The sequence below is a fragment of the Aedes albopictus genome, unplaced genomic scaffold, assembly GCF_035046485.1.
Source record: "Aedes albopictus strain Foshan unplaced genomic scaffold, AalbF5 HiC_scaffold_351, whole genome shotgun sequence".
Classification (NCBI taxonomy): domain Eukaryota; kingdom Metazoa; phylum Arthropoda; class Insecta; order Diptera; family Culicidae; genus Aedes; species Aedes albopictus.
Window position 1 is genome coordinate 1 of NW_026917146.1, and position 25,254 is coordinate 25,254.

A 25,254-nucleotide genomic window follows, 5' to 3' on the forward strand; every position below is an offset into this window, starting at 1 on the left:
TGACCAATTCCGGCGGGACACCTGAAACCAGTTGTGGAATACTATCGGTGGTCTCTAACGTACCTAATCTGAGCTGGTTTTCTTGAAAACCTTTCATCAGCTTATCGAAAAAACCGCGGTTTTATGAAGCGCATGCATGGAGTCTACATTTGACCACATCCAGAGGGACACCGGGAACCGATTCCGGGACACTACTAGTTTTCCCAAGCATGATCTGAGATATTTTTTCTTGGTAACCGTTCATCAGGATACCTTAAAAGCCTTAGATGTGTCGCGAATATTTTTTTGGTTCTCTTTTACATTCGGCTACTTTCAGCGAGATACCTCAAATCTATTCCGGAACCTTATCAGTAGGTCCGACAAAGGGAACAAAACTATCAGTAGTTTTTAATGTGGGCAAAGCTTATTTTCTTGCTGATCGTACAAGTTATCAAAAAGGCCATGATTTGATGTGCCGCATGTATGAATTAGGCCACTTCCGGCGGGACACCAGGAACCGGTTGCTACCGGTTCAGATCTGAGACTATTTTCCTGCTTACCGTTCCTCGGGTTATAGAAAAAGCGCCGATTTGATATGTCGCATGCATGGGTTTGGTTCACTTTTATATTTGGTCACTTCCGGCGGGATACCCGGAACCGGTTCCGGAACACTACCGGATCAGATATGGTCTGAGACTATTTTCCTGTTAACCATTCATCAGGTTACATAAAAAGCGGTGATTTGATGTGTTGTATGCATGGGTTTGTTTCACTTTTACATTTGGCCACTTACAGTGGGACACCCGGAACCGGTTCCGGTATGCTACCGGTTTAGATATGGTCCGAGACTATTTTCCTGTCTACCGTTCATCAGGTTATACAAAAAGCTGCAATTTGATGTGTCGCATGCATGGGTTTGGTTCACTTTAATATTTGGCCACTTCCGGCGGGAAACCCAGAACCGGTTCCGGAACACTACCGGTTCAGATATAATCTGCGACTATTTTCCTGCTTACCGTTCGTCAGATAATCGAAAATGCCGTGATTAGATGGGTCGCATGCATGGCTTTGTTGCAATTTCATATCTGGCCCCTTCCTGGGGTACCGGTCCGGAACACCTAAATGGCCATTACTCCGGAACGGCTGGACCGATTCAAACCATTTTCAATAGGAAACAATGGCACAATATTCCGCGTCGATTGAAAACAAAAGCGTTGAAATCGGATGATATTTACTATCCAAAAGTGAGGTGACATTTTTGTACACATACACACATACACACGCACACACATACATACACACATACATACACACAGACATCATCTCAACTCGTCGAGCTGAGTCGATTGGTATATAAGACTTGGCCCTCTGGGGGTTCTATCAAAATTTCATTTTTGGGGTGAACATATAGCCTTTCGGTACACCTCGGTGTACGAGAAAGGCAAAAATGAGTTTGAAGTTCCTTTGAGGCAACAAAACTCAAGAACGGATGAACCGATCCGCATGACTTTTGCACGGTTCGGTTCATATTAGTGGTGGCTGTGTTTATATGTACAAAAAGATACGAAATCAACCAGAAAAGTAAGAAAATTGATAAAGTTTTGATTTTTCATGAGCTGGGAAGGAAATCAAAACGATCAAAAATGAAACCAATCTAGAGTGCGGTGCTTTTTTGAGCTCCACAGTTGTCAAACCACCACAAGACGGCAAGACAAAGTTTGCCGGGACAGCTAGTTCTGCATAAAAACCATAATACCTATATAATATATTATAGCTTTTGTAAAAAAAATCTTGATTTTGTAGCCCTGCGGAGATGGTTCTACTTTCCTACCTGATAGTTTGTTGTAGCAGGGTAAGCTAAATAGGCTCCTAAAGTCCTATCGAGTTTCTTGTTTTAAACCACAATATATGGTTCAAGAGTACATATTTACTCAATTTTTGACGTTTTTATTAACCGTAGTTGAAAATATATAATTTTTATTTTTTTAGCCTTTTGTCTCGTCCCTAGCTTATAACACATACTTTGAGTAATTTTTTTTCACCGTGTATGTCAGATAGACGAGTGCACCGATGAACTGAATTCATCGCGGTCCGAGAATTTTGACACTACAGCGGGGTCGTTCCCAATCAGAATTGTTCAATTCTGATTGGAAATCTTGCACTTCTGATTGGAAGCGACCCCGCTGTAGTGTCAAAATTCTCGGACCGCGATGAATTCAGTTCATCGGTGCACTCGTCTATAGGAACATTTTTGAAATCCCAGTGCGAAAAATGTCGAGCTCAGTCACACAAGGTAGACCTCAAATGTCAAAGTAGAACTATTTACCATTTTACTTATTTCGAATTTTCTCATTATTCCTTTGTTTTTCAAGTTCGAGTAAAGTACAATTTCGATTAGAATACCATGCTTGATCGTATTATTCAATATAAGCGAGATTTCGTCTTTAATTTTAGGACCCTATTCACTGGAGATCTTCGGAAAACATCATGATAATAGGACACAATCGGTGAAGTTCTAGAATAGAAGTAATGAGCTGAATTTTTGAAGGATGGAGAAGGTCAATTCTCCGGTTTTGCAAAAAATGTGCAAAATTCCAAAATGCGTGGGTATTATGATTCCTTGCCTAATTTGATGCTGTTTGAGCAAACATTTGGGCAACCGTGTTGTTTTCTCTATTATCAGTCCTGGGCACCCATGGTGATGCAGAGGGCCGAATTGAAAGATCTCCATCCTGGGCGATTGCCAGCCATCGCCTTGACATGTGGCCACGTCAAATTTCTGGAGACTTGCTTGATTGTGTTGTGGCTGCGCCGTCATGAGCCTCTGGGTCTGCCTCTGTTGCAATGTCCTGCTGGGTTCCAATCTAACGCTTGCTTACAGATTTCGTTTCCGCCCCTGTGTAGAGTGTGGCCGACCCACCTCCACTTTCGCTCCCGAATTTCTGTCGCTATCGGCTTTTGATGACATCGACGATGGAGCTTCACGTTGGAGATCCAATTGTGAGGCCACCACCATGCACGAATTATATACCGCAGGCATCTATTGACGAAGACCTGCAGCCGTTGAGTGTTCTCCACTGATACACACCAGGTTTCACTGGCGTATAGCAGCACAGATTTCACGTTCGAGGTTAAAGTTCGGATTTTGATGCGGCCACTAATCTGGTTGTTTTTCCATACATTTCGTAAACTCGCAAAAGCAGCCCTCGCCTTCTTGATCCGTGCACCTGTGTCGATCTTGGTGCCACCATCGGCCGCCATTTGGCTACCAAGATATTGGAAGCTTTCAACATTCTCCACTGTTTGCCCAGCTACCGTAAAGCTGGAAGGGTTGACCGTGTTTACATCTAACGATTTGGTCTTGTAGGCGTTGATGGTAAGACCTGCCGCCGAGGAGCGATTGGCAAGATCATCGAGCTTGCTCTGTATATCAGAGCGCCAGTGAGCTAGGAGAGCATCGTCATCAGCCAATTCGAAGTCATTTAGGTGCTCCATGGTAAAGTGCCGCACACAATGCATACGTTTGCGTGTGCGTGACAGTAGTTTGGCAGATTTCCCATGGGAAAACTGTCCAAAAAACGCAAACCTCGACGGAATGGACGCTATGTGTTCCAGGCTTAATGGCCAGCCACAGCAATCCACGATTTGGTTCACGGTCAATCGCACCTACCAGGATCTCGTCGATTACGATGAGGAACAGTAGCGGTGATAGTATACACCCTTGCCTCACACCAGCAACGACCCGGATGTGATCGGACAAGACACCGTTGTGCAGTACTCTGCACGAAAATGCCCTGTACTGTGCTTCAATGAGGCCGATGATTCTCTCAGGGAGACCCTTGCGCCTGAGGGCTTCCCACATGTTTCCGTGATTGCAACGGTCGATAGCTTTTTCGTAATTATAGGACAAATCGGTGAAGTACTAGATTTGTAGTAATGAGCTGAATTTTAGTATGGTGAGAAAGTCAATTCTCCGTTTCTGCAATGAAATTATGCAAAAAGCGTGGGTATTATGCAGGGGCGACTCGTGACCTTTTCGGCTACATGTTCAACTTTTTTCTTTGGCTAATTTACGAAGCCGAGAATATAAATAACATCGTATGTACTACAAATTCTCATACTTTTTTATGTTTTGAGGTCGAACATAAAAAAAGTATGCCGAATTCTATAAACATCTGCATAATACAAAGCGAAACAGATGAATGATTATGACTTATGTTGTTTTCGTGATTTAACATGGGTTGTTACTGAATAAACTCGCAGTTGCAACCACATCCAAATTCAGTTGAGCCTGTACAAAAAATTATTTGACTATTATTGCACATTATTATCATTTGTTTGTATGAACTTTGTTATGCTTTTTCAACTAATCTACACTCAGAAAAAATAACATATTAAATTTAAAAGTTTTGCACTTAGATTGTGACCAGTTGCTTTTACACTTGGAAAATATGTGCAGCGCTATCAAATCTTTGCCGATTCAATCATGATAGAATTTATGTGCGTTGCTATTTGTTTTCAATAGTTCAGTGCATAGATTACATTATGATGAATAATGAGCTTATTTACACGTGGGATTAGCATCAAAATATAAATAAATACAAATTTTGCATAATCTACAATCGAGCTGCTTTTATTTGTTAACTAAAGTGATCAATTTGGACTCTGCTAGGCTGATGTCTGATTAAACGGCACATCCTCATCGCAGCTGCATCCGGCAGCTTCCAAATCGTCAACGCGTTCGTCCTTCGTGACGGTGGAGGAGCAGCGACAATTTGATGCTATTCTATAGAAATACAAGAGGAATGTAAGTAGTTTGAAGAGGTTCTTAAAGTTTGAATAAGAAGTTCACTACATACCTTCAAAAACAGCAAGCGACTCGGGCGACGGAGCACTACGTATGCAAAAGATTTTTTTATTTTCGGCAACAAAATGTGCGTTTTCTGAGCGCACCATGTTCGTTTCAGGTTTTGATATGTTTGTGTTTGGATTTTATGTTGACTGGGTTGCTTTTTATCTTGCCACACTCTGAATATATTATTGGAAGAATGAAATATAATAGTGCAACTTTTCATTTTCATTAGTTGCACTTAGAACGATTTTTTTCTCACTCGTTCGCAATCTATGTGCTTTCTGCACTTAGATTCTATCAGTGAATTAATTTGAGTGTAGTTCCATCTCAAACACGACATCATAACATGACAAGACAACTTAAGGATAATCAGATACAAAAATATATCTTTGCTCACAATCACCCGATCCATCCACTGATTTCAAAATCAAATTTGCTCAACATAGGGTATGTGTTCCATCAGTAATCTCACGCTCCCATATTCATCCTATTCGAAAACAAGCGATTACGGCACCGATTGATTCCGTTCTTTTTGTTTTCATGGGTGCTCATTTCTAACAAAAAATACAAAAATAAGAAACAAAACAAACAGCGCTTCTTTCTTTTGTTTTCCATAGGATGAAAATGGGAGCCACATGCTTAATAAGGGAACCAATACCCTAGCTAATGCAATCAGTCAATTGAACCAATTCAAAATTGTTTTTTGACCTTACTTTTAGAATATCAAATTTTGTGAAGTTTAACTCGATTTGCAGTGAACATGATATGCGTTGATCCTTTGATTCCCCGCTGAAAATATAAGCCATCAAGCATAGTCAACAACACATGCGCCGTGTGCAGGAAAAAAAATCAGCGTGCTACATTCGTGGGCTCTGTTTGTTTTATCCGCATACGGGTACCGCCGTCACAACCAGTGCGATCTTGGTGATGGACAGTCAGACCGCTTTTCAGCACTGAACATACACCAACACAATGACAAAAATGCCCGTATGTATTCCTATACAAACGGCACCTCGCATGTACGATGTTGCAGATGAACAGGCGACATAAACATTGCAACCAAACAAATGCTCTGAGGGAGACGCAAGAGAGGAAAAACACTCCCATGCAACGCGACGGTTCGCACCGGTCGCGTCGGTACTCTCAGGTCGGCACGACACCAGAAATGAACATGCATCAACAACGATGGTTGTAAAATGTAGCGCATCCACCACGCACGTGTTTCTCGTAGGCGTATGAAAAATCGTCGTGCGATTTTCATAATGAATGGACGCATTTTTAATGTGGCTCCACATGTGCAATGCACATGTTGGACATCTGGACGAGTCGCCCCTGGTATTATGATTCCTTGCTTAATTTGATGCTGTTTGAGCAAAACTTTGGGTAACAGTGTTGTTGTTTTCTCTATTTCTTGCAACATAAACAACATAGTTATCCAAAGTTTTGCTCAAACAGCATCAAATTAGGCAAGGAATCATAACACCCACGCTTTTTGCACCATTTCATTGCAGAAACGGAGAATTGACCTTCTCACCATACAAAAATTCAGCTCATTACTACAAATCTAGTACTACACCGAACGTGCCCCATTGAACACCAGGTAGAAAGACTCTTGGAATTCATTGATTTGCTCCAGAATGATACGGAGCGTGACAATATGGTCCACACAGGTCGTCCGGCACGGAATCCTGCTTGCTGCCATCGGAGAGTTGCGTCAATCTTCTCCTGTATCCGGTTAAGGATCACTTGCCCCGCCAATTATCGCATACAGTCAGGTCACCCTTTTTGGATACATTTACTAAGACGCCTTGCATCCAGTCGGCCGGAAATGTCGCGGTTTCCCATATGTTGCAGAATAATTGATGCAGTAGTTGTGCGGATACTACGGGAACAGCTTTGAGCATCTCAGCTGATATGCGATCGACCCCTGGGGCTCTGTTCGATTTCATGCTACGGATGGCTGTTTCGATCTGCTGCACTGATGGAGCTTCGGTGTTGACACGGGTAATGCGTCGAACCCTTGGCGGATCATGCTGAGGTGTTTATGGCGTGACCGACACTTGAAAAAGGTTTCCAAAGTGTTCGAACCAGCGTTTCAACTGGTCAGCCGGGTCGGTCAGACGTGTCTTTCACGGGCATCGTAGCATTCATCTTGGTCCCACTAAGGCGACGTGAGACATCGTAGAGGAGACGGATGTCGCCTGTGTTTGCGGCTTTCTCGCCTTCGTCGGCTAGGGAGTCCCCACGCTCTTTTGGCCCGTCTATACACGGTTACACAAGTTACACAGATTTGTGTACTAGCCTCACCGCTGCTGTGTCAAATGTTACTTTTCCGGCTCTAGTGCTGGCATTAGAACAAAATGGTGGGGGCTGGCTCACCAACACCGGTCCGCTTTAGTGCTTTATGCATCATTGTGGCCAGGTGTTGTTCTAGTTTTTTCCAGCTGTATTGTAAAGCATGAGCGGTGATCCTTGGCATTCTTGTGTAAATTGGGGTACACTCATTGCACAATTATGGGTCACACACAATTATTAGTCACTTTTCACTTTAATAGATGAATACTAATTAATTGCAAGCTTTTGTTAGCCATTATCATTTTTCGTTGATAAGTTGATTTATTTTATGTCACTATACGTATCGCACATGGGCTTATACGTCAAAACATACATATTTTCACGAAGAAAAGTTGTATGGAAATCGGATATGATATCCTCATAGATATGCAGCATAACTATACCATGATTCAACTAAATGATGATGATGATGTACAATTGAATGATGATGATGATGTACATTGAAGTGACAAAGAAAAGTAAATTTTAAGTCAAAGGACAACTGCACGTAATATGATGATTATATTTCATCTTTTCCTTCTGATTATATTATGCACTGCAGTAAAACAAATGTGGGAGATGTTCACGACATCCCAGAGGACTCAAATTAAATGACATCGAGCAACGAATTGAGTCGCATTCGACTTCTCAGCTCTTTCTCTCGTTACTCGGGGAAAAATGATGGCATTGAAAAATAAGGCATCCGATTGGAACAGTATTTTACTACATTAATTCTATCGGGTTTGGCATAGTCATAGTCTTTTGGCATAATGGCAAAATGACGAAATCTGGCATAATAGTCGTTTGGCAAAATGGCCGTTTGGCATAACAATAAGTGAAATGACATTTAAAAAAGACACGGACACGTTCAATGCTTCCAGTGAGCTTTTCGCTCTTTGAAGGAAGCACGACACTAGACAACGGACTAGCATGCAACGCCCAGTGGCACAGCCGAAAACTTTTCCTGACAGCTGCGGCGGGAATCGAACCCGCGCTCCTCAGCACGATGCGACTAAGAGCTTGGTGACCCTAGCCGCACGACCACGGAGCCGCACATCATGTTCAAGTATGATAAATATCTGTGTTATTTTTAAAACTGTATCAAACATCACGGGATTCGTCATTTTGATGCGGAGCTACAATGAATCCTTTTTCACGCGAGAAAACTCCAACCTTTTTTGTCTTCAATTCAGAATTATGCCAAACGACCTAAAGTGTGAGAACATTTTGAGTACTGTGGAACTCTCGTTATTTCCTTACAAAGTGCGAATGGTGCAGTTTTAAAATATAGAACTGGATAAATAATCACCCTGTAGTTCAAATTTCAAAATATTTGGCAATATGTTTAGATTGAAATAACTGATATAGGGGAACACTTGTATTCTTGGCAGTTTTGTTTTTTTTTACAATAGGTAGATTTAACAAATATTTTGTGAATATAATAAATGTTAATAAAGCATATTAAACCTATTTTGGATTTTTGAAATAAAATCTTGTTAACATTGAGATTTGAAATGATAACAAAATGATATTTCAATTTGATATTAAATAAAAACAATTTGGACCGAAAACTTGTTTTGATTTCATTTTGTTATCAAGAACAAAATGAGTTATCAATTTGTTATAGGTTTGTTCTCATTCCCTGCTCGGGATTTCATACTCAGCCTCTGGATGCCACAATAGACGCTGTGTGAGCCGCACCTCCTTGGTGAACAGACGCTCGAGACGTACCTCCTCAGTCTAGCTGAAGTCACAAGGGAAACAGTGCCCAGACTGCACTACCAGCTAAACACCCAATTCTTAGCTGGCCCCTGGAGATAGGCCCTATTCAAAAGTAAAGCAAGAAATACTTCAAATTTCCTTCATCCCCAACCTCAATTTTTATTTTTGATCACTATCTTTCCCACTGTGCAGCCGACGAGAGAAGCATTTCGTTCGCATGCGTTCTCGCAGATTGTTCTCGTCGAGTAGTAAATCAGAAGAGTGTGTGATTCAATCGACGTAGGCGCGGAGTTTACTATCCATCTGAAAAAAAAAAACGCAGTGCTATTTACATTCAAGTTTATTCTCTGTTCCCCGACTCGTCTACAGGTTCCCCGAGTTGAGCTCAAGCTTTCCCGTTGTTTCCAACTCCGGATAAGGGACGAATAATCATTTCGGACGTCAAAATGGCAACGGAAGACCAAAACACCGAGCCCCAACCTGCGGTGGCAGCGGAACAACCTCCAGCGGAAGACAAACGTGAGTAATATATCTATGTATCGAGCGATTTTGAAGTCTGATGCGTCCGCCATCGCCTTTCGCTTCGTTGCTGTCCTTATTTGACATGCGGCAATCGTTTCTGTTTTTTGCTTTGCTTTGATTGAGAGGCGAAACGGCGGCAAAGGCGAGGCGGGTGAAATCATCTTTATTTTTGAACGATTTTGGTATTGGATTTTCATTTGTTTATCCACTTGTCGACTGTTACTAATTGATGCGTGCGGTAAATTGTGTATAAAGATAGCGACAATGAAGACGCTATTAGTCTAGCGTAGAAACTTTTCTTCCTCTGTGCAGAATCGTGCTTCTTGATGATGTCACGAGTCAATACATGTCACTTCGTAATGCTGAAGGAATTTTGTTGCATCATTTTCACCCTGTTTGAAGTGTGATTGAATCATAAAATACCATACAAGAAAAATTTGTTTTATTAATGTGTGTTTATCGCATTTTCAGCTAAAGAAGTTACCAAACGATCGATCCGCCTGGAAACCTGGCAGAAGATAAAGGACCAAAAGCTAACACCTCTGCGTCGGTTCTCGGTGTTCAACAAGATTCCCAACTATATTGGAGCTGAAAAGGCAGCCGAACTGCTGGCCGACACCGACGAGTTCAAAAAAGCCAGTAAGTATCATATGGTTAAAAAACGTTGGTTGGTTGCTTCATAAGATAATAGCTGCTGTTTTACTCTCTGTGACATTCATGATACGTATCGTAACGTATCATAAGGCTTTTCTTTGTCGTGACACGAACTTCATACAGAAACATGAACTTGAAATTTATCTGGCTCACTTATTATGATCACGATTGATTGGGATGACTTCTCGTATTTGTTTTGATTCACAGGAATTTAAACTGTTTAAATCTAGCCCTACTTCAAGCTTTCTTATGGTTCACACGAGCAAGCAGCTGTTATTGTGTGAGTGCTAGTCGAAATAACTGATAAGATAATGTGACCAGTGAAGCAATTATTCACTTTTCCGCGGAGAAGCTGATTCAGCGTTTATAAACAGTGTTCAGATTGTGAGCTAGCGTGTTAATGATCTCGTTGAGAAATTGAATTGAATTTGTTTACTCGGGGTCGATAGATAGGTAATCATCTGAAAAACACATTACACTCCGAAAGTTCTTCACGTCCTGTTTACCTCCTAGCTAGCTTTGGTCAACTCAACTCTACTCGCTCTGATCATCTAGATTGTTGAGTTTACTGAACATATCTTTACTTTTTACAGATAGTGGGTAATAAAGAGTCAGGAATATAAAAACACAGTTGATAACTGACAGCATTTTTTTTTTCTCTGTTCGGGACATAACCACTGCGACCAATATTTTGATCTATTGTGGTATACCCCGTGTCCTTTGTATAGTGCATGTCGTATTACTTTATCACCATTGAGAAGTTATAAAGTATTCGGTTTTGTTACAGTAGTCATTTTCAACATAATCGCAAGGAAGGATTCTGATTGATAGGTTCCGCTTTTAACACGCTCCTTTTTCAGTCAAAATCGGATCCCTTAACGAGAACGTCAAGAAATGATACCGATATTGACCATGCATCGGAACCCTAGTCCTTTCTGTTTCAAACCAGTGTACACCAAATAAAAGATTAGGAATACTAACCCATGTTTCCTTGTTTCAAGATCCATCTCGGCTACACCTAAAACCGAGACCTATCACTTTCAACAAGGTGTGAAATGTAATAAGGACCAAAGTGTTTTCCTTTGATTACTCAAATGTGCTGCTCCACTAGCTGGAAGCAGTAAGGACTAGGGTTCGGTTTGGTAGATCTTTCGCCGCAACGCAACCCAAAAAGGTGATCTTACCCACGCTACGGGCTCCGTTAAAGATCGAGCATGTTTTAAACCCCCTCAACCATTCATCCCTCAGCACGGGTCGCCTGACACCTTGGATTGGGGTTACCTGTTTGGTGGACTTTTACCCCCGGAACAGGTGGTCCGTAGTGCTATTCTAAGCCGGCAACTACACGGGCATAGAAGGCCCTCCATTTTAACGGACATGTCTTTATGCAACACCCACTGAGTCTGTGCCATTTGGCATAATGAATACTTGGCATAAAAAAGAAGAGTGCAATTAGATTTTGCCAAATGTCCCGCTTCCTAGGTGAGCACTTACTGCCTCAAATAAGCGACAATGTTTTAATACCAAGCCCCCAGGCATCCAGGAATTCTATCGTACAGGCAACATCTAACTGCCTTATACTCATATTCGTGTAAATACTTTGTTTGATGGTGTAAGCTGCATACTAAATTCAGCTTTAACTTGTGTCAGCCAATGGCAAAAACCTGCTTCTGTCCGCGTCGATTAGGAGCACATAATCACTGGATAAAGGGATGGACAACTATCGGTGAGTTCGTTCCAAAATGAAATAAATTATTATTTTATGCAGTTAAAGTCGACTCTCCATGTCTCGACATTGAAGGGACAATCGAGATCTCGGTGACCACATTCATGTCCTCTTTCAACTTTCCTAGATCAAGTCTTTCAAGAGTGGTGAATTTGATTCTGCAGTGGAATCTCAACGAATACGAAGCACGCCTTTGTGAATAGTTAACAACAGCCGGCCCTGGGTACTAGCACTTCAGGGACCCTATCAAAAGGCGGAAACACGAAAGGCGGAATCACGAAAAGCAGAAACTCGAAAGGCAGACCATCTTAACAGTGTAACGAAAGGCGGAAAATAACATAAGGCGTAATTTTGAAATGGCGGAATCAGTAAAAACCAGCCAAACCTATCTGAATAGGATTCTAGGGAAACTGACGACCTTTTTAAACCGAGCACAAGAAAGTGTTGGTGTCTAGCCATTTGGCCAAATGCCGTAAAAGTAAACAATGATTCACTTAATCGTAGACAAATTTGACAGTGCCCGACAAATGCCCGCAGGGCTGTGCTTTTTTGTCAGTCGGCAAAACAGATTTGATGAAATATTTCCGTTTTGTTTTTATTATTCGTTGGATCATAATGTTGATGATAAAGCGATCATAACATGTATGATTCCACAAAATTTTTGTTCGAGAAAAATGGCATTTTTGAATGGTAACGATACTTAACAACCCATTCGGTCTATCATCGTTACACCGAAAATGATAAGAATAAGATATGTCGTATCATCTATTTATCATCCAGCTTACGATAATACGTATGATCAGAAAATGATACACTGTTTAATTGGTGTATGATACCATTTTATTCGGGGCACTGCTCCCTGGCCAAGTTCGCAGGGGTTGACGGTATTAAAGTGAAGAAGTTTCATTTTGATTATTGTAATGTAGTGTTCTTTAGTGAAACATATCACCTTTTTAACACTTTAATGCGCCTCCAACGGTTCATCACGAACCGGCTGCTGCAGATGGAGTATAGCTGATCATATGCATCAGACATGCTCGATAAACACGGAGGAACCGCCAGGGCTCAGTAGAGTCTATTCCCAAGCAATAGTTCCAAATCGGTTGGATTTGAGAAGGTTTTGATGATCGTTACAAATCCTAATAAAAGTTTTATAGGATTTGTGACTGGTTTTGGAACCTTTTACAGCCAGCTGACTTCAAAATGTTGTTTGGGCTCTATTTGCCACGTTTCTCGGTTGATTTTGATTAGTATTTTATTAATGTCATAGTCACTTTTTCGAATTTTAGGTACTTGATTATATTTTCTTTAAATAAAGCAATTAAAATCGACCGAAGAATCAATAGTGGGAAGGAGATTTGCAGCACTTAATTGTGCTGATAGATTCGAAGCTAACGTGCGAACACTTAAACGCATTGTTGACGTCAATGCGTTCGACGTGACATTTTGGACAAAAACTGACTGCTTTATATTAACTGAACAGCGTTACTTGTGTATGACTAGGTTGACATTTCTAGGCTACGGTTGAGAAAATGACATGGTTCATCTAGGTAGGACCGGTAGGACAATTGAACGAATTTGAATATTTTTAATGGTATTTGTAGCAGGATGAAAGTTGACATGAAATCTTTATTATTTTAAAATTTTATTGCAATCAACTGACCAACTTAGCGTATTTTTGATTATCTCTTAGATGTTCAGAAGTTCAGTTACATGTTTCTGTGGATTTTGGACCGATGACAATTTAAGGAGACAAGAGATGAACACAGAGAAGTAGAAAACAATTAGTGAAATCAAGAAAACAATTTGACACAGGATCGACTATATTTTAACATACAGGGTTCGACAGATTCGATAAAAAACAAACATACGACATCAGTTACTGATTTAACGAGAAGTAAAACATATTGAACCATATTACAAAATCAAACAAGAAGACACACAAACCGTGTGACCATAACACTTCATAAGCAAATCCTGACTGACTGACCAATTGAAAACTTTCCAATCTTCTACCGCAACTTTCTGAGTCAGTTGCAACAGTGTCTTAATGGATGTCATTTTCCGCGTACGGCTGGCAAACTGCTTCTGAAAGATTACGTACTCTTTTCTATCTTCGGGTCTAGTGTAGAGGTTTCAACTCTATTCAGAGTGCAGCTAGAAACCTAGCAAAAAAAAATACCATTTTATTCGGGGCACTTCTTATACGAATCACTTCATTCGACGGTGCAACCATCCCAGAAAAAAATACGCGACCTAGGAAGTACGAAACAGCAGGCTAGGTGGAATATTACATGCGGGCTTGAGCAATATTACGAAACTGGTCGGTGACCATAACTAATTGGGACTCGTTTGAAATTTAAACGCAGACGCCCTTTCAAAAGTGGATGTATGTCATGCGGTCTTCTGTTTCCCCCGCTTGTGCCTCTCTTCTGGATGGATTCAACCTTCATTTTCTATTTCTCAGAAAAGTAACTTGTTCGGTGGCTTAGTTGATTTAACCGCCGGACTAGCAACACAGAGTCGTGGGTTCGAATCCCACCAAAACAAGTGGTATTTTTTTCACAAACTTATCTCTATTTGTCGTTTTACTCTATTTCTGGTATTATACCATATAATAGCCGGTTCATAAACCACGTAGACCAAAATTTGGCCATCTCTGACCAAACCTCCCGCTCTCGTAGACTTTCGTCCATACAAAAATTTTGGAATTTGAATGGAATTGAACCTAGCGAGTTGTCAAATTATAGTCGGTTAACTTTTGGAACAACCTAGTCCCTAGGGATCACGAACATTTTGTGACAAGTGATCATTTCGAACAAGAATGTAATTAGTATGGTCTTTCCGGAGAAACGGGTCATTCAGGGAAACAAGCCATTCGGCGTTTGGGGGAAATGGCGTTCGGGGTAAAGTAGTACAATATCTTGAAGCAGTACAATATCTTGAATCAATGTTGTCAAGGAAGCTTCTGAGTCAGGACACCATGCAGAAATCATCTCACTGTATACTGAACACGTTCAATCGAACATGAACACTTTTCGTCCTAAGGCTACACCAGAATTGGGCATACACGGACAAACGCCACACTTCGTCCGTAACTTGTAATCGGGCAGTCCTTCCGTCCGAGTTGTTAATGGAAACAACATCGTCATCTTTCGCCTAAGAAACTGGCGTTCTACATATTTATCCTTATAGCTCTTCGCATCAAGAGTGCGGTCTTCTGTAGTAGGAACACAAGTCGGATGGAATATAACTCTAAACATATCAGTCAACAAGTCAACATGGATCTCCCTTCCCTGAACTTTTGCGTGTCTCCCATCTTGGAATCAGTTCACTGCCAAAGCAGTAGCAGCCTACATTTCTGCTACCAACCAATCCATCTGATCGCCCAATCTTGCTTCTGACCGATTCTACGATTCGGAATATATTTATGCACACTCCAGTTGGTATAGTGTTAGGCATTCTTTTCTTACTTAGAGCAACTAAAACTAGCAGCCACTATCTTAGTTTAACCGCATTCAATGTATCCATCGTCTTATGAAATGTTTTTTTTTCTCCATCACCAGAATCCATCAAGGTCAACATCGATTTGGCCCAGGAACCCGTCAAGCTCGAAGTCGTCAAGGCCAAAAAGACCCTGTTCGTCCCGCCTGCACAGAAATCTCCGAATGTGTACGCCAAGGTCAAGAACTGCAATCCGGACGAGCTGGATGTGGCCACGCAAAAAAAGATTGTCAAACTGCAAGGCGCGGAGGACACGTTCCAGGAGATTGGTGAGTGGTTCAGCTGTTGTTGTCATTTTTAGTGCCGGATTGGGTGGTGGAATAAAAAGACTGTAATGTTTGTGTGTTCCTACCGTACTTTTTCAGATATGCATGGAATTGAGAAGCTAGACATGGTCGTGGTAGGTTCGTGTGCAGTTTCGCGACAGGGTCACCGTATCGGCAAGGGCAACGGCTACGTCGATTTGGACGTCGGCATTCTGATCCACCTGGGTGTGATCACCAAGGACACACTGATCGTGACCACCGTACACGACGTGCAGGTGTACGACACACTGCCGGAGAATCTGTTCCAGAGCTACGACCTGCCGCTGGATCTGATCGTCACACCGACCGAGGTTATCCGCGTGAGCAAACGACTGGCGCGTCCCGCTGGCATCGAGTGGAAGTTGCTGTCCTCACGCAGGCTGGAAATCGTACCGGTGCTAAAGTGCATCAAGGAGTTTGAAGAGAAGTAAGTAAATTAGGCTTCCACCAAATAACAATACTGTAGGAAATACTACTGAACGGCAAATGAGGCCTTGTCTGCCGGACTGGGATATCTAACCACATGGTGTTAGGACAATTATAATGGACGCATTCTGAACATAAACACAACATCATATTTGATACGAGACATGCTTGTACCATTTCAGGTCCGGCAAAGAGATCGAACTAAAGGAGGAAGACACCGATGTGGAGAGTTACCAGCAGAAGTCGCGCCAGAACAAGCGTTCGTTCCGCCGTAATCAGTCAGCGCAGAGACGGCGCCGGCGATCGGACAGACGAGCAAGTGAGAAACAGCAAAATGGGGACGGTGACAGTCACGACGAGGGAGGCGAGAAAACCGACGGCGAAGCGGCCGAAGGTGGCAAACAGGGAGGTGGCCGTCCACCGCGGAAGAATCGTTATCGCCGGAACACTCGTAGGTCCACGAACAAGGACACGGGAGAATCCGCCGCGGAGAAGTCGGAGGGTGAAGAAAAGGCTGGTGGTGATAAGGAGGCTGGAGATGGTGATGGCAAGAAGACCGGTCGCGATCGCCGTCGCCGGGAGCGAAACTCCAAGAGCGACAAGAAAGGACGAGTGGAACGTGACCTGTGCATTCGGGTTACGAACATTACCCGCTCGATGCGAATCAAGGACCTGAAGCAAGAGCTGCGAACCCGAGATTGCAATCCGATCTTCATTACATGGAACGGTTACCACGGTAAGTGTTATCTGCATTTCCCCAAGAAGCCAGATCAGGCCGATGAAGAGGTTGGTGCGGAACTACTTAAGCAGTTGGAGGATCTGACCCTGACTGTGACACCCCGCGAAAAGGAAGGCGGTGAACCGAAGCCGGTGACCCTGAAATGCGAGATCATGAAGCGGAAAGAGGGCGGCGACGGAGATGCGGAACCGGCCACCAACGGAACCGTTCTGGAGGGAAGCCGAATCGAAACGACCGACGTGACCGCTGTCTAATCGGTCGAACACGAAACAACCAAGATGTGAAGCGCGTACAGAGTGCAAAAAATCGGAAAGAACCGACTCTTGGAGCTGCGTCCCCAAAGCGGTAATTCGTCGTAGCCAACGTAATCCAAAATCTCTTTGTCGTCCACTGTTCCCCTAACAACCAGAATTGAATGTTTTCTCAAGATGAATGATTATTGGAAGGAGAGAAAATCTGCTACTGCCACCGCTTTTTGCCTTGTGGGAAGCGATCGAGTTACGATTGAGTTCTTATCCAGTTTAGAAACGAAACGACGGTATGCACTACCTACCGTTGTTGCTGCACTTTCCTGCCTTTCCGGTTCACCTTTCTCCGCCGCGTCGTCGGTCGGGACGGGGGTCTGGAAGTTGCGCCGCAGGAAACAACGCAGATGATGTGCGTCGAGTTTACTACACGACACGACACGCGACAGACAGACAGATGCTCTTCCGTTTCCTCCACCCAACAACCAACGCCACGCTCGTCGTGAAGCTTTTGCTGGACTTTTGCTTTACAATTCGGCGAAGCGTGTATTCTTTTTACCTGATGTTCGGGGGAGGAGAAGATGCAACAGACGTATATGTTGTTAAATTATTATTATTTTTGTTACTAACGCTTAAGAGAGACAAGAGATTATTTACCACATTAACGATTGTGAATTGATAGAAGCCTTCACCTTCCAATATCTCTGAAGAGACGTGAAGAATTTCCATTAGTTCGTGTGAAAATTTGTACGTAGGAGAAAAGCGAAAGCCGATGGTACGTCGAAAATCCGATTTTTGCCTTTCTAAGCGACAGAACGAAGAACAAGAAACGTTAGAAAAACGATCGTGAATTTGAATATGAATGTATGTGCGCCGTAAATGAAATGAATTACAAACATTGTGGGAACCAAAACCAATGACGAAGAAACACTAGTGGAAAAACAAGCAATTCTTTTTCCTGCTTAAGACGAAGAAAACAAGTTGAAAACATATGTTTGAATTATGTAATAGCGAAAATAACACACAGAAACAAACACACACGAAAATGTTGTAACACAAATGGACAAATTTGAAAGGGATTAACAAATGAAGTATAATATATTTAGAAACGCTGCTAAAAGAAACTGGAAGAGACGTAAGAAGCTAGAATGTAGGTAAGAATCGAAGCAATGAAATCAACATTTTGTATGTCGAAAGGAATCGATGGTCAATAAAAAAAAACCAATCGTGTAATACATGTTTAAAGGGACACACACCCGAAAGAAGACAAGTTTAGAAGTGTAAACGCCTATTTATATAATATTCATTTATGATGTTGATGGAAAAATGGGATTTTCTTCTTTGCTTCTAAAAATATGAATAGAGAGAAAAAAATGGTTGATTCGCGGACGGCAAACAAAGCGCGCAATGTCATGGTCTCATGTTTTGTACACACTAAACATAAACCATCGAATTTGATGTCACAACTTCAAAGGACATCAAACCGAAGTACTGGCACCGAAGTCGATGATTTTTTAGTCAGTTGATTATTATTGTTTGTAATCAAAACAAGTTGACCACCAATTCAAAAATTATCCCCGTAAAAAGCCAGATTTGTTAAAGGAAAATTGTGAACCGCATGCGCGCGCATGTCCTCGAACGAGAACAACACTAAACGAGGGAGGAGGTAGATGTAGCACAGATTGTGAGCCACGCGTGTGTATAGCAGTTTAGAGTAAGAGAGAGGCGCAGCGCCCAGCCAGTTTGGAACTCTGATCCGATGGTGGAGATGAATTTTTCCTAGCAGAGATAAAAGAAGAAGTCGAAGAAAATCACGAATGCTTACCTTTATATGCAGTGAATCAACTTGTTAGAACGAGGAAAAAAAGAGAGGCGATTAGACATTGAGGAGGGTACATTGTAATAATTATAGTTTATGGTTGAAGATTAAGCGAGGAAACGGGCTGATTGTGGTAAGCTTTAGCAGCATATGGGAAACGTTTAGAGGAATGGATGATCTGTAGACAAAGGAACACGTGAGGTGCTGTGTTAGGAAATTCAGAGAATTTATCAAACACTAGAAAACATGACTGGTCGAACATATACGCGGCTTTCTGTTTTCATATGACTGTCAACCAATTTACGGTTTCCGATTGAATGTCGAGATGAATATTCAACAACTTCATCGAAACATAAATTCAAAGACCCTGAAAGAGGTTTGATTCTGCCTTTCATAGGCGGCCCTATTGTTCACTTTCATAATTTGGTCACTACGCGGCGCTAGTGTTCAAACCTTTCTGTGCTCCGTTTCGGGATCTGTGAAAGTGTTTGCGAGTCGCTTATCTTTATTTAATTATCAGACCCATAAAAAGGTGTTATTTCCTTAGAATCGTAACAGACAAGATAAATGTGGCCGGTAACGGAAGTTTTCATGTCTGTTCAACTTTTTCCTCTAATTGGATAATTGTTCATTACCAAGTACGTAGCTTTCCATTAACAATCGGAACCCGAGTGATAAAGTCGACGGCTTTCTATATCCAATTCCTGGAAGAATACCTACTTAATTCAAAGTATCTTGGAAAGTTTAATTTTTGTGAACACTTCTGAGTGTTAACTTCTTATTTGGTGAACTCTGAGTACCTCTCGATGCCCTCACAGTCGAAAATAATTAAGTACAATGTAGAATGGTCATCCATTTCTCTATTCCAGTCAAGCCCGTCATTCCTTAGGTTCTAGGATTAAGATATCGGAGTCGATCACCAAGTGCCCGTAAAGGTTGAGCACACGTTCGTTACTATTATTCGCGGAATATGACCATATGTCTGTTCCCCAGGAATGCAAAACAAAGTATGAAACGAAGAACGCTGCTCGATCTTCAGGACCACGCATAAGTAAACCAGATCGACTCCCAGCATCCATTTTACCTATCAATTAATTCACCTTAACATTTGAGAGCAGCCACAGTGAATGTTTTTGTGACGTCCCCCCCATTTAGCAGCTGAAAATTGGGATCACAAAAAGCATGCTTATTGTTGTTGTTGAGCAGTCCGTTTCACTAACCAAACCCCAACAGCTACACGAGAACAAAGTATCCGGTAGCTGTTTCGGGGAATTTCGTTGCACTAATAAAAGAAAAACGTCGATGGCAAAACAAACAAAATCAACGCAATAACGGAGCTTGGTCATGCTATCAACCTATTACTCTTCAGATACTTTGATATTATAAAGAACAGAAACGCTAACTAACGGTTTTCTTCATAACAAGATTATAAGGTAGCTCAGTAAGAGAAAATTCAGCTAAGAATACAACGACGACGACGACAAGAAGCCGAAAGAATGGTCATCAGAGTGTAAACGTTTGTAGAATTATTGCGCTAAGCACTCACACTCACATGCACATAAATAGAACACACACACAAATAATGCATGGTGTTGAAACAAGCAAAGAAAGTACACACACAAGTAATAAACGGTTAAAGTGTAGGTTTTAAGACTTATTTACACCTCAAAGCAAAGTATAAGAAAGGAGGACAACTCGGGAAGACATTTTTCTTGTGTTCGCAGCAGCGAAAGTGATGTGGTTCCAAGTCAAAATACAGTTCAAAAAAAAAAACGTTGGAAAAATGTCCTTCCGAAGTGGCCCGTGTAGAAGCATAAGATGATGTATTGGATGTTAGCATTTTCTTTTAACAAAAATACCAACAAAATTGATTTCATATACATAGTAGTAGTACAATCTGGATTGATGGTGTACCTCACGCAGAGAGCAAGTTACGAAAGCATCGTTTTTTCCACGGTTTACAAACGTAGATTTTTGATTTAGAAAAACAATTCGATATTTGTTGAAACAACTATCCGATGGTTGTTTCAACTAAAAGTGCTGTTGTTTCAACTTCAATTATTCTAAGAACAGCGACAAAATGTTCTTTAATCATGAACTTTCGAAAAACAATCGCTGCAAAATGTTTTCCTCTGCGTGTTGACATCATCAGTTAAATTCTTTTCGTTGATTAGAACAAAATCATAAAAACGCAGTTTTTTTTGTTACATTTCTTGTAGTCCACATTCGGGACGAAACAGGAACTTGAAATTGATTTTTAACCCAACATACAAAAGAACATGCATCCATTTAGTATCCTAGGGACATAATTTGGTACAAGCGCAAACTACGCGAATAGTGCAGAAGCCGCCACCGTGCAAGAAGAAAATACACAAATGAATATTATTTTGTGGACAAGAAAAAATTAGGCCGTAAAAGATGGGTTCATACACCAGGGAGAGAAACGATGTTGACTTGAGTTTCACAGATTCCGGTTTGATAGCAATTCCTTCTTTCAATGCTGTTTATTCCGCCGAAAGAGAGAGAGAGGCGAAAAAAAACGAAACAACTGTTCAGCCAGGAAAAAGAATTAAAAACTACCGCAGGTAGTTTCCCAAATCCCGAAAGAACGAAAGAAAATTCAAGAGCACATTCAGAACGTCACGTTGACCAACTACGACAAACTTGAAACGCCGATGGTACAGATAAGATGGAAAGAAGCGAACGAGAATATTGGAGGCTCGTTGGAAGCGAGTGGAACAAAACGAAAATTAAAAACACGAAGACTCGAAACTCACAACAAAAAAAAAACAAGAACAAACAATAACAAAAAACAACAACACAAAGAAAAACAACGCCCAGGGATTAAACATTAAAAAAAAAACGAAAGAAGCAACCAACACTCAAAACAAAACCTCTATTATGCAATGACGTAGAAGAAGTGTTTAACCATAAATAAGCGAAAAACAAAAAGAAACAAACAAAAAACGGCAAGCGAAATAAAATCTAACAGAAAACAAAAACAACACACGACAGTTGGAAAAAATTTAATACGATTCAAACCAAATCATCATTTGTAAGAACTTGAACAATAACAACTTTTTTGAATAAAATATTTTACGCCTAAGCTGTGTGACGTTTGTGATTTAACCGGTGATCATATCACAGACGAAGCCCCCTCAAAAACCCTTACGTATTCAGAATTATCGTATTGTAATTAGAACTGCCATTTCAAGTTTTTTTTTTCTGAGAAGATCGCTGCGTGGGCGGCAGTGCTGCAGCATTGAACCCGACAGAATGTGGAGCGATACAAACAGAAGCGGAAGCCGCGGCTCCCCCTTCTTTTGGGAAAAATCGTCGCCTGTAAGAGGCGGAGTGCAAAGTAATGAAATTGCTGTGTCGTTCTCAAGGATTGTGCTACTTTTCCCCGAATGTCGGTTCCCCGAATGTTAGTTCCTCGAATGCCCCGTTTTCCCGAAAGCCAGTTCCCCTGGACCGGATAATAGGGCACGTTCGGTGTAGTACTAGATTTGTAGTAATGAGCTGAATTTTAGTATGGTGAGAAGGTCAATTCTCCGTTTCTGCAATGAAATGGTGCAAAAAGCGTGGGTATTATGATTCCTTGCCTAATTTGATGCTGTTTGAGCAAAACTTTGGATAACTATGTTGTTTATGTTGCAAGAAATGGAGAAAATAACAACACTGTTGCCCAAAGTTTTGCTCAAACAGCATTAAATTAGGCAAGGAATTATAATACCCACGCTTTTTGCATCATTTCCTTGATCATTTCATTGCAGAAACGGAGAATAGGAAGCAATCAGTGAAGTACTAGATTGAAAGTAGTGAGCTGGATTATTGTATGGTGAGATGATCAATTCTCCGTTTCTGCAAAGAAATGCTGCAAACAGCGTGGGTTATATGATTTCTTGCCTAATTTGATGCTGTTTGAGCAAAACTTTGGGTAACTCAAGGGTAACTGTGTTGTTGAAGTTGCAAGAAATAAATAATACAACAACACAGTTACCCAAAGTTTTGCTCAAACAGCATCAAATTAGGCAAGAAATCATATAACCCACGCTGTTTGCAGCATTTCTTTGCAGATACGGAGAATTGATCATCTCACCATACAAAAATCCAGCTCACTACTTTCAATCTAGTACTTCACTGATTGCTTCCTATTGACCTTCTCACCATACTAAAATAGGAGGCAATCAGTGAAGTGCTAGATTGAAAGTAGTGAGCTGGATTTTTGTATGGTGAGATGATCGATTCTCCATTTCTGCAATGAAATGGTGCAAACAGCGTGGGTTATATGATTTCTTGTCTAATTTGATGCTGTTTGAGCAAAAGCTTGGGTAACTGTGTTGTTGAAGTTGCAAGAAATAAATAATACAATAACACAGTTATCCTATTTATATTTTTAAATAAAAGAGCACCTTTTTCTGAGCCTCTATGATTTTTTTCATATTTTTAGAACTTTGTTTTGATTTGATATTATCGTCGCACCACCAAATCGAAGTCGTCGCTAGAAGCACATGCGAAGTTGCAGCTGCGAAGTAAATTTGAATCTATTTTTTCTGTTGCGCATCATTAAGCTAATTAAGAGCAACAATATGCACTAATCAAAATTGAGTTGCGACATTTCTAAGTAGGTTAAAAATCAATTTTCGCACGTTCGGTCACTTCGTATTTCGACCAAAAGCATAATATTATGCGTTGCGCGAAAATTTGTACGCGCAAGCGCCCATACATCTCCGCCTGTAAGAAAAATCATTTCGGTGTTTTCGGCGCAGTATTCCTTGGCCAATTCGCGCACTTATTGTAGAAGACACCACCACGATTAAACATACCAGCGGAGGTCTATTAGCGATTTTGCACCTTTTTCGCTCTCTATTTTCTTGCAACGGGTAATACCTAAAATCAATTTCAAAACGATTTATTCAAATCACCTTTTGACAGCTGGGCAATTGCTTGACAGCCTCGCCCAGTACAAAATCCGACGAGGGGTGATTCGACAAATCGCTCCCATCTTCTTCTTCTTCTTCTTCTTCTTGGCGTAACGTCCTCATTGGGACAAAGCCTGCTTCTCAGCTTAGTGCTCTATGAGCACTTCCACAGTTATTAACTGAGAGCTTCCTCTGCCAATGACCATTTTGCATGTGTATATCGTGTGGCAGGCACGAAGATACTCTATGCCCAAGGAAGTCAAGGAAATTTCCTTTACGAAAAGATCCTGGACCGACCGGGAATCGAACCCGTCACCCTCAGCATGGTCATGTTGAATACCCGTGCGTTTACCGCCTCGGCTATATGGGCCCTAATCGCTCCCATACAAACTTCAAATTGATTTTTAAATAGGTTCCCGGGCTCCAAAATTTATGAAAATTTGGATTTCGGCTCAGTTTGGCGTGCAGATTCAGAATATGGAATTATCTCAACATCGCTTAAAAAGCCAATTCAGTAGGGGATCAAGCATTTCGCTGCAGGCTGTTCAATGTTAGCTGGATCTGCCTACCTTGATCGCCACAACGAAGTTGGCGAGATTGTGCATCGATAGCTTGCTTTAAAGCACAACTTAGATTTGTACCCTACAAGTATCAGTTGGACCCGGTTCTGGAAAATAGTTGCGTAAAGCTGTACTGGGATCGCAAGATCATTACGGACGTCCTCATTCGTGCCAACCGGTCCAGCATTGTGGTTTACGACAAAAGAATGAAGCGGGTAACCCTCATCGACACTGCTGTACCGTTAGCCCATAATGTCCAATCAACGTTCTCTGGCAAGATAACCAAGTACCACGACCTAGCGGAGGCGTTGAAGCAGATGTGGCACCTGGAGGACGTCCGTATAATTCCGGATGTTCTCTCGGCAACTGGAGTTGTCCCTAAATCTTTCAAGATCCCTAGACGAGCTGAATTGAAGGACCTGAACAGCATCCTGAAAGCGGTGATTCTTGGAACCTGTAGTATAGTTGGGCGGTTCCTGAATCATCACAACTGACATCCGAAGCAAACACATTAGGGTGTAAGCAAACCAACTAATGAGATGCACAGAGCCTAATACCCTTTGGAATTCCGATTGCCCGGGGTAGGTGAAAGTTTCCAGCTTTTTTTGCTGAGAAGTACCAAAGCCCAAAACTCTATAATAATAATAATTAGCCTGTGCATCGTTTTGTGCTGTCTTACTCACGCTTTCGAAAAATTTGAAATCGAGGGACACAGTAATCGTCAAATTTCCTGTGGGAGTAAGCACGATAGCATCGAAGGGTGCACACACAGGCTAATCTCACCTCTGCTCCCCTAAATGTTCAACGTAATTTGTTGACGTTACCTTGGTAGTCGCGATGTTTATGCAGGAACATATTCACGCTGCGGTTTATTCGCGACTACGAAGGGTGATGAGCCGGGAAACACTCTTTCTTCCTACGGGGTTTCTTATGGGAGTATGA

The 25,254-nt window shown here is 41.6% G+C and overlaps 1 protein-coding gene across 2 annotated transcripts; it reads left to right on the plus strand.

Annotated features, from left to right (window-relative positions):
• The first annotated feature begins 9,074 nt into the window (after positions 1-9,074).
• On the plus strand, positions 9,075-21,933 carry LOC109414087 (methenyltetrahydrofolate synthase domain-containing protein). 2 transcript variants are annotated; one of them, XM_029854327.2, is made up of 6 exons: positions 9,147-9,166; positions 9,257-9,406; positions 9,881-10,048; positions 15,356-15,562; positions 15,659-16,025; positions 16,207-21,933. In XM_029854327.2, exons 2-6 carry the CDS (start codon positions 9,334-9,336, stop codon positions 17,015-17,017), a joined length of 1,626 nt encoding a protein of 541 aa, XP_029710187.1. In that variant the 5' UTR covers positions 9,147-9,166; positions 9,257-9,333; the 3' UTR covers positions 17,018-21,933. The 2 variants fall into 2 exon arrangements, with proteins under 2 accessions (XP_062699596.1, XP_029710187.1); XM_062843612.1 differs by having other exon boundaries at positions 9,075-9,406.
• Positions 21,934-25,254: the final 3,321 nt, after the last annotated feature.

Bases quoted from the DNA above. Each gene is read 5' to 3' on its own strand.
- LOC109414087 (XM_062843612.1), top strand. From the start codon at position 9,334: ATGGCAACGGAAGACCAAAACACCGAGCCCCAACCTGCGGTGGCAGCG. The intron at 9,407-9,880 runs GTGAGTAATATA...TCGCATTTTCAG, and splicing joins ACCTCCAGCGGAAGACAAAC to CTAAAGAAGTTACCAAACGA. The intron at 10,049-15,355 runs GTAAGTATCATA...CTCCATCACCAG, and splicing joins CGACGAGTTCAAAAAAGCCA to AATCCATCAAGGTCAACATC.